Genomic DNA, 15,761 nt, shown 5'->3' on the forward strand with positions numbered 1-15,761 from the left:
CTCTCTCTCTCTCTCTCTCTCTCTCTCTCTCTCTCTCTCTCTCTCTCCCTCAAATATAAAAAGTGTAAAAATTAAAAAAAATATGCTGGAATGGACGACACCAATATCTCCAGCATTCTCAGGAAGAGTGGGATGAAGGACTGACTGTTATCCCCCACACAGCTCCTCTCTGGAAGGAAACTTGGCCCACAGTGAAACCAGTGAAAAGACCCAGATGAACTCCCCACAGAAACAGAAAGATCCCCTTACGATTAGTAATATGCTCTTGACATCCTCCTCTGCGAGGAACGCATTATCTTATCTCCATTCCTACTATGACCTTAGAAAATTCTGTTCCTAAATAACATGGGGACACTCAGACTGGAAAACTCCTAGATGTTAAACTGGCTAGAGATCATAAAAATAGCACTGTTTGGGGGCTGACCCCTGAAGAATTCAGAGAACTAGAATCAATCAATCTTTTGGAGAACAGACCTCAATGGGAGAAAGGGAATAAGAATAAAGCTCACATTTTTTTCCTCATCAAGGCTTATCTTTAACTGCTAGGAATGTGGGCGATCAGCTGGTTCTCTCATTCCTTGATTCAATTAATGGCTATTGAGCACCTACTGTGTGCCACGCCGTAGGCATTTAAATGAAAGGAAGTGAAATAAGGGAACCAGGAGTAAGTTGCAGATCGCAGGGGTACTAGCACATGGGCCTCATGGAGAGGGTGACATTTAAGCACAGGTGTGAAGGAGGTGAGCTCTGTCAAAATTTAGACAACAGGAATAATCACAACAAGCACCTGCCTAGGATTGACTCCATTTGGAAGGGAGCCATGAAAAGTCCTGACACTGGAATTTGAGCAACAGTGCCAGATTTGCCGGCCAAAGCTGCTCGTGACGCAAAATAATAAGGAGCTCTCACATTTCCCCAGGTCCACTCCCTATTTCTTTCCACTCCCAAAGCATTTTTTCTGGACTTGTAAACATAGGAATTTGGGAGGCAGAAAATTTTTTGCATAAAACAGAAATCTACCCAATTCAAAGACCAATATTAAAACAATAACAAACACAGGTCCTGGCAGGTTCTAGTTGTTTCTCTAGTGTGTGTGGCCCGCCAGTGGATGCTGCCCCTCATCTTGTTTCCTTTTTGTCAATTATCTGGGACCTTCTAGCAGTTAATAAGACAGTTAATGGCCTCAAAGCGGGACCTGCTACATAATTTGTGGGGCCAGTACACAGTGAAAATCTGGGGACCCTTGTTCAAAAAGCATTCAAAATATCCAGATGGTGTCAGCACAGTGTGAAATGAAGTGCTGGGCCCTTCCCAGCATGGTGCCAAGTATGTCTGGACAGGTCACTTGCCTAAGAAACCAGCCTCCTGGGCCAGCCATACACATTTTTTTCCCTCTTCATTCTGTCAGGGAGAGTGAAAATGAGAGCAAGCAGCCTGGATCTTTGCTGAAGGTATACCTTCATGTGTGTTGGGATCACTGAAACTATTTAGAGTTCTAAGGACTTTCTAAAATAATAATGGCTAAAATACATTGTGCCAAAGTATCTCATGGTTAAAACAAAGTTACAGGAAGAACTTCCGTCATGAACATCTAAAGACATTCACCTAACAATGGTACGTGGAAACGGAAGAATCTCCTAAATAAAGAAGTCCTGTGCTAGAATATTCAAACAACAAAAACAACAACAACAACAACAAAACCCTGCACAATTTTCTACAGTGCCATACTGAAATTGCATGTTTCTTCCAGAAAGGGAAAGGTTTCTTCAAACAAAATGTGCTGTGCCATATTTCTTTGCCAAACATAATAGCCCACCCACAAAGGAGAGCATGTGATGAGGTATAATAACTCTGATAGTTATTAAGGAAACTGCTTTGTGATAACAGGGTGAGGTTTTTCCAGTGTGCTACAGAATGATAATGCTACCTTGCAAAGACGTCTACTGACAAGGATCCCTGAGAACTTTCTTAATATTACTGGATGGTAAAAAACAAAAGCTGCTTCTTTAGAAAACTGTGATCAATAAAAAACAGAGGCTAAGTAAGCACTGAAGTCTAACTAGACCATAAACAAGTGCAGCATAGTTCTGGCTGAAAGTCAAACAGGGTTTCTACTTCCTCATCTCCAGTCTCAAACTACCTAGTTTCTCTTAAAATAAAGTCCAAATATTTTCACTTCTTTCAATGACACTGGTGCCTTTTGGGAAGAGGGTCCCTGAAAAGTTACTGCCTCAACAAGTTCCCTCATCAGGAACCCTGTAGGATGTCTACTTTCCTAAGACACCATAGGACCAGGTTAAGTAAGATCTGTACTTCACAGGTTGTTTGGGGTTTTTTTGCTTTTTTGTTTGTTTGTTTTTGTTTTTGTTTGTTTGTTTGTTTGTTTTTTCATAAAACTCCAGTGACAGAGTGGACTCAGTCAAGCCATTAGAGACATAGAACCAGGTTATTCTCTGAAGCTCTGAATGGAAATCAAAATTGGTTCCTGTCCTAAGCACCAAGTTTTCAAAGTATAATTGCATCTATGATTGATAGAGGGGATGCAACATATTAAAATGAGCTACAACTGTTACTCAGAATCAACCTACACTCACAAATCTAGAACATAGAGGACATCTCATAAGTGAAAGAATTCCAAGATTAGTAACAATAATAACAGCACCTATTCTTACACGGTGCTTAGGCTTTACAAGAAATAAAAATAAAGCTTTCATATCTATATCTCATTTGTCCAAACATCCTAGGAGTATTTGCAAAAGCAGGTGTCATCATCCCCATTTTGTAGGCAGAAAACCTAAGACCATGAAGAGTTAAGGGATTAGTGAAATAGCACAACTTGAGTCCACTCTTCTGCTTGTCAGAGTTTTTGACCACAGCATCACAATTAATTCTAAGAAACATCAAAACCACAAACCTCACCCCATTTAGAACTTCCTCTGTGGTTCCCTCTCAATAGAGTTTGAAGGGGAGCAAAGAGAAGAGTCTATGGAGGTTCTGCTTCACTTAACCACATTTTTCACTTAACCACATTTCTAACCCTAAGCAGTCCTTCAGCCCTGACAGTCTCCTCTGCTTTCCTCAGTTCGCCGGGAGTACAGGCAGAAAAAATGTGATGCAATTTCAGATGCATTTGTAATTGATCAACAGGGCTGGGACAGCATCATTTCCCAGAGCATCCTGTACTCTAAGCCTTTGTTACCTTCTCCCCATCCCACTTCCATTACACCAGTCTCTTCCCTCCAGCCAGGAATTATTTTTTATTTGTTTTTAAATTTTTTTAACATTTATTTATTATTGAGAGACAGAGCATGAGCATGCGAGGGGCAGAGAGAGGGGGAGACACAGAATCCAAAGCAGGTTTCAGGCTCTGAGCTGTCAGCACAGAGCCCGACCTGGGGCTCGAACTCACAAACCACAAAATCATGACCTGAGCCAAAGTCGGATACTTAACCTAAGCCACCCAGGCGCCCCTTTTTAATTTTTTAACGTTTATTCATTTTTGAGAGACAGAGAGAGACAGAGCATGAGCAGGGGAGGGGCAGAGAGAGAGGGAGACACAGAATTGGGCTCCAGGCTCTGAGCTGTCAGCACAGAGCCCAATGTGGGGCTCGAACCCCGAACTGTGAGATCATGACCTGAGCTGAAATCAAGAGTCAGCCGCTTAACCTACCAAGCCACCCAGGCCCCCCTCTAGCCAGGATTTCTTAAGGCAGGGACACCACTGCATCTCACACAGCTCCCCAGCACTGCGCTCAGCACTAACTGGAGCAAAACAAGCAACCATCGTGAATGAGTAAATGAATGAATGAACGCCATCAAGCTGAAAAAATGTTTTTTCACTGAAGACAACAACCAAGTTTACCATTGCCCTTTGATTATTGGGGGGGGGGCGGAGGGGGAAGGGGCTTGATTTGTGTTTTTTGTTTATCCTTGTTTTGTCACTATTCATTAGAACAACCAAGAAAGGACAAAGGAATAAATGAGTAGACCACAAACTGAGTTCTATTTAGAGATCTGTCAGAATTTGTTGCCAGGCTAGGAAAGAAGACTAAAGTTACTAAATAAAATGAGGTTTAGAAAATGTGTGCTTTTAATTCACCCCATAAGGAGTAGTGATAACCACATCCAATTCCCATGGATAACTTAAAAGTTAGGGTATTTCAGAACTGGATGCAGAGAGAAGCATAGAACCAGGAGAAAATCTAGAGATTTCTCATTCTAACAGAAGAAAACTCAGAGAATGTCCACATTTTCATCCTCGCTATGCCATGCTCCAAAGATGCTCACCCAGCTTCTCCTCAAACACCTCCAATATCAGGTGTATCAATACCTCCCCCAATACACTCTACCATTCGAGAAGAGCCCTCTGTGTTAAGAGTTGTGACATACTGTGCTAGAATCTAGTGTCCTTAAACTCTCATCCAATCCTCATGACTCCAGTCACTGAAGCCATATGGCTTCATTTTCTTGATTTCAATCATTGTTCATATCACAGGCTCATTCTAGACACTCTTTGAAATGTCAGTGTCACTCTTAAATTTGGTGTTCAGAGCTGAACAGAACACTCTGACCTGTGCAGAGTGCTTAGTGCTATGACATCACTTGTTTGGGGAATTGTATTTCTACTGACAAATTTTGGAAGTGATAAGGAGTGGTATAAAAAGCATCATTTTTGGAGTTCTAGAAAATTAGGTTCAATGCCAGTTCCAACACTAGACCAACCATGTGACTTGGGAAAATTAATAAACCCTCTAGTCCTCAGCTTCAGTGTCTGCAAAGTTAAGAATAAGTACTAACTTAAAAGTTCAGTAGTCAGATATACAATGAATATACAAAAATCAATAGCTTTCTAAAAAACAAGAATTACTCAGAAATGTAATACAAGAAATATCCCATTCCTAATAGCTACAAAAACAAAAAACTGTTAAAAGCTGAAAATAGAGGCGCCTGGGTGGCTCAGTCAGTTAACCATCTGAATTTGGCTCAGGTCATGATCTCGCGGTTCATTGGCTCAAGCTCCACGTCGGGCTTCGAATTCTGTGTCTCCCTCTCTCTCTGCCCTTCCCCCACTCATGCCCTCTGTCTCTCACAAATAAATGAACATTAGAAAAAAAAATTTTTTTAAGGAATTAGCTGAGTAAATATAGTACATAAATGTATATGTATGTATATACATATAAAAATAATATATATGTATATATTATATATAATGGAATAATATGCAACCATTATAAACAATTTAGAAGACTTTAATGATATGGCACATCATTATGTTCATGATATATTGAAAAATAAGTCAGATTACTAAATATGTACAAAAACTCCAGTTTTATATGAGCTATAATATATTTTGCAGATATAAATCATATATAGCAATACTGATCTCTAATTATCTCTGGATAATGATAATTACTATTAGAAGCAATGTTTAAAGTTCTATCAGAGTATATGGTTTTTTGTTTGTTTGGCTGGCTGGTTGGTTGGATGGGGAGTAAAGAGGGATAAGGAATTAGTTGGGTTTTCAATTTTGTTCCTGTTGGAAGTTAACAAAATAACTCCAAAGTCCAACTGGAATAAAAAACTGCTGCTACTAATTAAGACATCTTAGACAAGAGCAATAAAAAAAACTTACCCAATAAAATGTTAATTTACCTCATCAGCACATTATCTAAACTACATAATATTAATACCAAAACCAATAATTAAAGAAACTATGCAGATAACCTAGAATCACACTCTAATGCACATGAAAAAATTAGTAAATGATGAAAGTCAGTAAATGATAAAATTAATAAATTTTTATTTTTTAAATTTTTTTTTCAACGTTTATTTATTTTTGGGACAGAGAGAGACAGAGCATGAACGGGAGAGGGGCAGAGAGAGAGGGAGACACAGAATCGGAAACAGGCTCCAGGCTCTGAGCCATCAGCCCAGAGCCTGATGTGGGGCTCGAACTCCCGGACCGCGAGATCGTGACCTGGCTGAAGTCGGACGCTTAACCGACTGCGCCACCCAGGCGCCCCAGAAATTAATAAATTTTTAAAAAGCAGATCAATAGAAAAGAAATTCTTTGATAAAGCTTCAGGTTAGCCAAAAATTTGGAGAAAAAAATTAGGTTCTTCCTAATTTATTTTAACCGAATTAATTCAGCTATTTTAAAGAGGCTTTTTTAAAAATCTTCAGGAAACTGGAAGAAAATATGGACAAATAATTACTACACCTCAGATGATAAAGATATCAAATACATCAAGGCAATAGAGAACAAAAACTTTTAGTACTTCTAAAAACACCATAAATAAAATTTAAAGACAAACAAGAAAATTATTTACAACTAACATGACAAACAAAAGTTGCTATCCCTAAGTCAAAGAGCTTTTACACATTGGTAAGTAAATAAATAATAGGTTTCACAGAAAAATGGGTAGACATCATAAACAGGCAATTTAAAAAGTAATTAATACAAATGGCCAAGAAAATTATGAATAATATTTGACCACACTAATCTCGGAAATCTCATTAAGACATCAAAGTGAGATGCTATTTGCTCTATTCAAATTGCTAAAGGATCTTTTACTTGCAATATTCATAAAAGTAGTAAGGGTGAGGTGATGGATACTGTTAGTAGAAATATAAGTTAAAACAACTTTTCATTGAAGTCTTTTTAGCTATTTGTATGAAGAATTTTTTCAATGTTTGTCTATTTTTGAGAGAGAGAGAGAGAGAGAGGGAGAGAGAGCATGCACACAAGTGCGAGGTGGAGAGGGGCAGAGAGAGAGGGGGACAGAGCATCAGAAGCAGGCTCTGTGCTGACAGCAGACAGCCTATGTGGGGCTTGAACTCAATAAGCCACCCAGGCACCTCTATATCAAGAATTTTTATAACATCCATACCCCTAGGTAACTAATTTTTAGGGACCTATCTTGAGGAAATAATCAGAGAAAAGTGGTCCAAATTTTACGTACAAGGAACTACATCACACAACTACTTATAATACCAAAAGATTCAAAAAAGCCTAAGGGGCAGAAAAAAAGGAGGATGATTAAGCAACTTGTGATATTCTGAATAAAATTTAATATCTTTATTAATAAAATTTAATTTCATGAGAAATGATCACGACCCAATATTAGGTGCAAAAGGTGGAACACAAATCTGTGTGTGTGGGCCCCCTCGTGTGGTTTGCACATGCGTGTTTGTGTAAGGGTGTGCATCTGTGGTTTGAGTATACTGAGGAAACAATGGAATAAAATGCACCAAAATGTCAATGGTAGTTCATTCTAAAGCAGTGGGAGTTATGGGGTTTTTTTATATTTTTCTTTAAAGTTGTCTGGATTTTTTAAAATCTTCTACAATTAACATATTCTATAAAGTTCCATAGTTTACATTTATTAATAATAAAATTAATCATTAATTTGGGTCCAACATTCCTAACAGACAAGATCTTTTGAAATCTTGATTTGGTCATCTTTTATTTTATTGACTCCTAAAACTAGCTGCTCACTAAAGCCAGCTGGAACAGTTTCTACCAATAAATCTTCCAGCCCACCCCTACCTCACCCTTAAAATTCTGATTTGGAAAGTTATCTCAATATGTTTATGTTCATTGGGTGTAATTTTAGTTTTCTCTCTTCTTATAAGGCATTGTTTAAAAAAAATGTTAAGACAATTACTTTCAATGGTCTATTTTTTTCTGTTTGCATTTACAAAACTTTCCAAAGAATAAAATAAGAAAAGGGGGCCGGGGTGACTCAGTCAGTTAAGCTTCTGACTCTTGATTTCGACTCAGGTCATAATCTCACTCATAGGATCAAGTACCCAGTTGGGTTCTGTGCTGATAGTGCAGAAGTCTGCTTGGGATTCTCTCTCTCCCTCTCTCTCTACCCCTCCCCTGCTTGCTTTCCCTCATCTCTCAAAATAAATAACGTTAAAAAAAAAAAGAAGAAGAAAGAAACCTTGTCCAAAGCTACACTAAAACACAGATATACTGAATTCCCATGATCCAGATGTCTTCATTCCTCAATTTCTTCACCTACCTAATGCAGATAAATGTGGTCCCTACTTCAAAGAAATTTGGAAGAAAATTAAATAAATTGATACATTTACGTGCTTTAAGTAGTTCCTGACACATATAAAGTTATCAGCAAATGTTAGCTATTTTTGCAACCACCACAATCTTCATCATCTGCAGATCTCGAAAAATGAAGCAAAAGAAATAAAGTTAGCTTTAAATGCTTTGTTTTTAGTAATCGAATGTCATCTTTTAGGCATTGCTTGTCTAAATACAACACTCTTTAATAATTCATTCTACAACTTTGCCAGGGATTAACCAGTAAGTTCACCAGTCTTTAAATATTCATAATTGCCTTTTGTCCCTCTTCAAAAACTTGGGGCACTTGCCATTTGCAGTCTTCAGGTACCTCTTCACTCGAGATTCCAGGATTACTTGACAATATTTTTCTGTCGTGCCTATAAATTTTTCTCCTCCCTGAGGTGAAACCCATCAGAGTCTGAGCAGCTCTGTCTTGGTGCTCTGTTTCCTCTTGTGCTTCAATTTTCCTTCAAACTTATTTGTTCTATCCTTTCCAGGGTTAATATTATTCTCCTTAATCAAAAATATGGAAGCAAAATAGAAACAGAATGGTTCTATTTTCATCACGTTGCTATTACACTATGTATCTCAGCAGTTGTCCAATGACTGACTTTAGCTTTTTGCTCTGAACATAACTTAAATGTATATAATTATTTATACACCTATGTTTTTTGTGCCCTCAATGTTTTTCACATGCTTCTCACCTTCACATCACCTCAGATTTTTTTCCACCTTATTTACACTATTACAAATAGGTGCTACCTGCTTATCTTCATTCTCGGTTTCATGAGCGCATGGAGAGTTCACAGTGATATCAAACTATTTGGTTTAGGTTTGCTTATAGTAACGCTCTTTTCTTCTTACCTGAGATCATTTGTAATTGTGTAGCCATGTTTCTACTTGTAAATTTCCCAGGCTTCCTGGTCTATCTTCCCTCTTGAAATGTGTGCATCTTTTTCAAAAAAATTTTTTAAGAATTTTTAAAGAATTTAAAAAATATAGTTTCACTCAAATCTAGGAAACCTCTCACTATGCTAAGGATTCTTCTCTAGGAACATTGTGCTAGCAACATCCCTTTCTTTCAAGATTACCATTATATGCACCTCACCAAGAAGTTCTGCATTGTTGGAAGTAGTTAAATCCAAATAAGCAGCTTCTATTATGATCCTTTTGAAACCTTAAGCAACTAAAATGTCAATAAAGCTAGTCATGAAATTATAAGATACTCAGCTTCTAGCAGAATGTATCTCAAACCATCTGACTCATTGAATTGGCCCAATTCACCAACTTCTATTACAAATAATATGATTGACCCCGAAATAAAATTCCACCTGGATTTCTTTCCTTAAATGTAGGTGCTTCATGAAGTATCTGGCCTTAGCTCTCCTTCTCCTTTCATAAATATGTTTCCCGTCATGCCCTGACAGTCTTCTGACTTCAGCTATTCCTTCCAAAACTCCCGCATCTTTAGCTCTGACCCCTCATCTCTCTCCAACCAATGTTTCCACTGCCCACCAGACAACTCCACCTGGTTGACCCAAAGACACCCCAAACTTTTTAAAAGTTTTTTTACTTATTTTGAGAGAGAGAGAGAGATTGACAGAGCCCACACATGCATGAGTAGGGTGGGGAAAGGGAGTGGCAGAGACAGAGAATCCCAAGCAGGCTCCGTTCTGTAAGCATGGAGCCCAACACGGGGCTCAATCTCATGAACTGCGAGATCATGACGTGAGCCAAAATCAAGAATCAGACACTTAACTGAAGGGGCCACCCAGGCACCCCAAGACACCTCAAACTTGGTGTGAATCTACCATCTTCCCTACCCAACTCTTTCTTCCTTCTTCTGAGTTTCTTGTGTCTATTGGCAATCCTGCTCTACCTCGGCATAAAAGCCTCATAGGCAACTTCTGCTACCTCTTGCTCAAGCTTTCCTGGTCTTATGTATGAGTCATAGGCTAAATGACCATCCCCATTCAAGTGCTCCTCCTTCAACATCTACTACACAATTAGGCTATATTAAATTTCTTAAAACATGGTTTCAACTCTATTAATCCTCTCCCTCTGAACACTTCCATTGCTTTTTATCTCAATACATAAGTAAATTCCAAACCCCTTGTCCTGCCATTCAATTTTCTTCTGAGGACTTACCCTCACCCTGCTATCCTTATTTTATTTCCCACTAACTCATATGGCAACATAGATTCCAGAATTGCTGTTCTATATAATGTTCCAATTTTCTACTTCTAGGCCTTTGCTCATATTAAGCCCTTAACCTGAATGCCTTTCCTCCCCACTCCCCACGTCCCCACCAACTATCCAACATACTCTACTCAAATGCTACATCAAAGCCTCTCCCAACCATATTATCTAGAAGCAACTGCTCCCTGTCTCCCCTCAACTCCCACAGAACCTCCCTTATGCCTCAGGAATGACATCTGTCACTTTATTTCTTAGACTATATAGTTACTTGAATTAATGATTTTCTTTATTTATGAGAATGTAAGTTTCTTGACAAAAGCATCTGCTTCTGAATAATTTTTAAATATTGCACAACTTCTAATGTCACCTTAAACACAGCATTTGTACATCAGTACTGCAGTATTAGATAAATTAACCATTAAGTAACTCGGGATCGGGGCGCCTGGGTGGCTCAGTCGATTGAGCATCCAACTTCGGCTCAGGTCATGATCTCATAGTCTGGCAGTTCGAGCCCCGCGTCAGGCTCTGTGCTGATAGCTCAGAGCCTAGAGCCTGCTTCAGATTCTGTGTCTCCCCCTCTCTCTGACCCTCCCCCGTTCATGTTCTGTCTCTCTCTGTCTCAAAAATATAAATAAATAAATAAATAAATAAATAAATAAATAAATAAATAAATAACTCAGGATCAATCATGCCTTCTTTACAGATTCAGGCATTTCTAGAATATTAGCTCCTTGTTAATCAATAATATCTCTAAAATACCCTCCTAAGTATCGTGCTTACTGTGAATACAGTAATATCATTGAATCACAGATGGTCACAGTAGCTTTCTATTTGCACAAGATAAATAAATTTTCAAAATAATCAAGAGGTAGCTTTATACAGAATTAGAATTTGTGGGTGTCAAGTGCTAAAATATTCTAAGTCAGACAGCTAAAATTCTACACAACTGTTCATTAAACAGAAGTCCTCCTTAGTTGAACATTAAAGAAGTAAACATCAATATAAGTTACTCATAAGAGTTAACATTAATAAGTATCTGATGTGCCAGGTAACAAAAGGTGTCTATAGAGACGTTCAAGCTACTGGGAAAATTTTGGGGAGCAGATGGCATTTCACACCTATTTGTTCCATGATAATATGGGAAGGAATTAGCAGGCTCTGGTAACTTTCAGTACACTAGCAATAGAGGTAGGTAGACAACTTAGTGTTGACTTAAAGTTTATTTTGCCTTTATAAAATTAACTTATTGCCATCTTATTTTTCAGTAATTCCTATAGGTCCCCGAGAAATTTTGCAAAAGGATAACTTGCTGTTGAATATCTTATGAGGAAAAAGTGCTTCTATCTTAAAAGAGAACCATGCCTATAACATTATAAACTTATCTTCTTAATTACCTAGACTGGCATAAGGGAGGCATCACATTACCTCTGAGAGACAAAACATTGGTATTCCTTAGCAACCCTGTGTAAGCCTTGTGTTGCCAAAACACTTCAGACACCCTGCCTCCCTCTACCCACAGCTTTCCCTTATTACTAACCCCAAGATGAAACCAGCCCAAACTGGCTATCAACAGGGGTGGGGAAGACTTACTGGCTTCAGCAGTCACTGTCTCTTATACATTCTTCTCTATGGGCCACCAGTGGTGAGAGGTGGATGATTACACACCCACACTAAAAAGGGTACCAAAAATGGGCTCCCTCCTTTCCCTCCCTCACTCCTGTTGCTGGCTATGCTGGCACTGCCTCTAGGCCACAGTTCTTCATGATAGAGGGGACAATGAAGGAAGTTGTGAGAAGCTGGACTAATTTCTCATTCAGGAAAATGGTGTCATGAATTGGCTAAGAGTGTGGAGGCTGAACTAACTCAAACTGCGTGGGTTCAAATCCTGGCTCCACCACTTATGAGTTCTGAGAGCTTGGATAAGTTAATTAATTAGTAAAACTTACATTTCCTCTTCTAAAATAAAAATCGTCACGATATCTTTGTTATTATGAGGATTTGATGAAATAGTTCCTGTAAAATACTTACCAAAATGTTTGGCATAATACATTTAAAACATTACTAATCTTTGCTCAGCTACAGCCTCTAGATACAGTGGAGAATTGACTCACAGGTTGTCAGAGTTTTTGTTCCTAAAGACCAGATTTGATCCAAAGCAGTGATACTGGAGACCGACACTTGTTGCCTAGCTAATTTTTTTTTTCACAAGAGCTGCTCATGAAATTTACAAAGTGAAACTGATGAAGTCATATATTCTTCTAACACACAAAGAAAAACATGACATAAAGTTGGAGAGCAACATGTTGTTTTTCTTCAACAAATGTACCTGAACTTATACATCAAAAAAAAAAAAGAGTTTTTATCTTCAAAGGAGTCACATCAGGAAGCCATGCACTGATTTCAACAATGCTGCCAAGTGTTTTTGGAACACTTCCTTCTAAATTACCTTCTGAGCCCGCTTCAAATTCTTTTAGTTGTCTTCATTGGCAACAAGTTATTATCCTTTGGGAGTTTTCAATTTTGAAAGCAGATTTAAAACCCACTCTTATAAAATAAAGGATAATGTCACTTCTGGTCAAAAAAAATAAATAAATAAGGAAATAACTGCCTTTTTGCATACCTTGTAAAATGTCTAAAACAATTCCAGAGAGGGAATCTCGAAAACATTTCAGGCTAATGGAAGCATTATCAGAATTAATGTGCTACTTTCTGTGATTAACAGGTTAAGTGGTATTTACTTAATTTTTTAAGACAAATACTTACAGAGCACTATGTGTCAAGCACTGTCCTAGGAACGTTTACATACATTTAATGCTCATATCTTATGAGGGAGATTCTCTTATCCCCATTTTTCAGATGAGGTAATTGAGGCACAGAGGAGTTAAGGACTTTGTCCAAGGACACAGAGCTAGTAAATGGCAGAGCCAGGAATCAAACTCAGGCTAGTTAGTATATACGCTATATTTTCTAAAAAGTACCTCTGGGCATTAACAGTTATGCTTTCTGGGTTTTTTGAGGTAATGCAATTTAAACTTGGTGAAAGATACAGTATCTCCCCCATGAATTTTGTGTAACCTTGACTAAAAGCCCTCTTACTGTTTATAAGCATTATCTGAACCCTTTTTTCTCTATCTTCACATAGCAAATTATACAGGGAGGAAACACTCCACTCTCTAGCTTCCTAGTTTTCTAATGCTCTGTAGGCCAGCTATCCTGTTTTCCCACAGAAGCAAACCTTTTACCCAGCAGTTTCTTCAGCCCTGTGCCAGGAACAGTCTCTCTCCTCAGAGTTTCCTCATGTCTATTTCAAAACTCCCTCCTTAAAATTCACTTTTCCCATTGCATCACTCAGTAGTTCAATCTTGCTACGTTAATGGGGAATATGTATTTTAAGGGGATGGGAGGGTAGTGGGGAAGGAAAGACATTAAAATATTTTCAAGTTCTCTTTTTTTTTCATAAGCAGCTTATATCGTTTTCCATCAGCAAAATGCTTTGAATGTCTCACTTTGCCCTCCTTCACTTTGAAATCTGAGTTTCCAAAGCGGCTTCCTACTAATGCCAAGAGCATACGCCTGGCCAGCCATTCAGTAATGATGACAACCCCAAGGAAACATATTTAAGCAAACTGAAAAAATAGATTATGCTGGAACTTCTTTTATTTCAGGATAAAAGAAAAATACAGGAAGAAATCTCACAGAAGCGTCTGAAAATAGAGGAAGAAAAATTAAAGCACCAGCATTTGAAGGTAATTTGTTATTTTAATTTCATTTCAATGATTTTGTATTCAAATATTCTAATGGCATTCAAATTTCTGTAGTAAAGATGCTTTAGGAAGGAAAAGAAAATCAGCATAGTTCTACTAACACCCTAATAACCATAGGGCAGGACAAGAATCTAGAAAATCTGCATATGAGATTAATACCTTCTGGTAAACTTGCGGAAAGTTGAAAGCATGCTTTTATTACTTTATCCCTTATTACTGAATTTCCTCATTTTCTTGGCTAACCTTGAGAATCTAGCCTTGATAATTTGGCCATGAACACAGTCTTGCTTAACATCCCTAGGGATAGAACCAGCTAGAAAGTCCCTTTTGGAATCAATGAAAGGCCAGCCTTTCCCCAGGGGGTACACAGCAGACACTGTCTGGCAGGGCCAAGGATGCTTGGATTTAAAAGCTCAGTGCAATGAATCCAATTTTGTTTGAGTATGGCTTCGGGGTTTTGTTTTATTTTGTTTTGTTCTATTTTGACAAAACATGAGATCATCACCAGAAATAAATCTCCATTTTTAAAATCAGACTTTACATCTTCCAAGGGTGTGGTCATGTTGTAATTAAAGCACATTGAGTTTCAACATTTTATTACGTAGCTTAGTCACAGGATGCAACCAAATGACAAACAGGAGCTCCTTGTGAACAGGTCCAAGCAGGAAGCTACTTAGCTGGCAGGGCTGCTATCAATAGATTTAATGAATCCCTCAATGAAACAATGCCGCACACTTGTGGAATCTACACACTTAAGGTAAACTTGCTAAATTCAGCTAACTCCATCTTTCTGATGGGTCAGGTAGCCACCTCTGAAAAGAAACATAATTTAAGATTCCAATTAGCCTCAGTTCTCTGGATTCTGTTTGCTCCTTTGTTTCTATATAAATTGACATTTCCAAAGTTTGATGGATAATTTCAAAGTATAGTCAGCCTGCTATCCTTGCAGTATGTCACAGTGAATTTATATAAGTAGTAGACATAGCCAAGAAATGCAGTGTATATAATCAGAAAAATCAATGAAACAAAAACAAATTTTACCAAGTTACTTTGGTGAACGAAACTCAAATCAAAAATCAAATCCACAATAATTTTTGAGCTAAACCATTTCTAACTGTTAATCAGTGCTCTCTCTCTCTCTCTCTCTCATTCTCTCCCTCTTTCCCTCCCTCTCTCTCTCTCTCTCCCTCCCTCCCTCCCTCCCTCTCTCTCGCTCTCTCTCTCTCTCTCACACACACACACACACACAGTTTACACACAGTTTGAGTCTCACAATGAAGTAATGATTGCTTCTGAGTAAACAGAAAGCTGTCTAGCATTCAACAATTGCTATTCTTGTAGAATGTGTAGCCAAACAACAGTAGAGCTCACAGTAAGAGAAAGGGTTAAATATCCCCTCAGTTCACTCTAGGAAGCAAGTTTCACAAAGAAAACTCTGGCTCCAGGGCACCTGGGTGGCTCAGTCGGTTGAGCTTGAGTGTCCAAGCTCAGGTCATGATACCAGGGCCATGGGATCGAGCCCCATGCTGGGTTCCATGCTGAGCGTGGAGCATGCCCAGGATTCTCTCTCTCTCTCTCTCTCTCTCTCTCTCTCTCTCTCTCTACCTCTGCCCCTCTCCCCTGCTCTTGCTCTCTCTCTAAAATAAAAACAGAAGAGGAAAGGAAAGGAAAGGAAAGGAAAGGAAAGGAAAGGAAAGGAAAGGAAAGGAAAG

General features: G+C 38.4%; 1 protein-coding gene and 1 long non-coding RNA gene across 2 annotated transcripts in view; one reads left to right on the plus strand and one right to left on the minus strand.

The window, feature by feature from the left end:
* Positions 1–15,761, plus strand: part of PALMD (palmdelphin) — a 49,985-nt gene that overhangs the window by 4,023 nt on the left and 30,201 nt on the right. Inside the window, exon 2 of the mRNA XM_040471073.1 lies at positions 13,951–14,031. Within this exon, the coding sequence (XP_040327007.1) occupies positions 13,951–14,031 (81 nt within the window). The remainder of the gene's footprint in view (positions 1–13,950; positions 14,032–15,761) is intronic.
* Positions 14,629–15,761, minus strand: part of LOC121027545 (uncharacterized) — a 3,848-nt gene continuing 2,715 nt past the window's right edge. Inside the window, exon 2 of the long non-coding RNA XR_005788794.1 lies at positions 14,629–14,861. This is a non-coding gene — a long non-coding RNA (uncharacterized LOC121027545). The remainder of the gene's footprint in view (positions 14,862–15,761) is intronic.

Source organism: Herpailurus yagouaroundi, unplaced genomic scaffold, assembly GCF_014898765.1.
Source record: "Herpailurus yagouaroundi ecotype Mexico unplaced genomic scaffold, PumYag 77, whole genome shotgun sequence".
Lineage (NCBI taxonomy): Eukaryota > Metazoa > Chordata > Mammalia > Carnivora > Felidae > Herpailurus > Herpailurus yagouaroundi.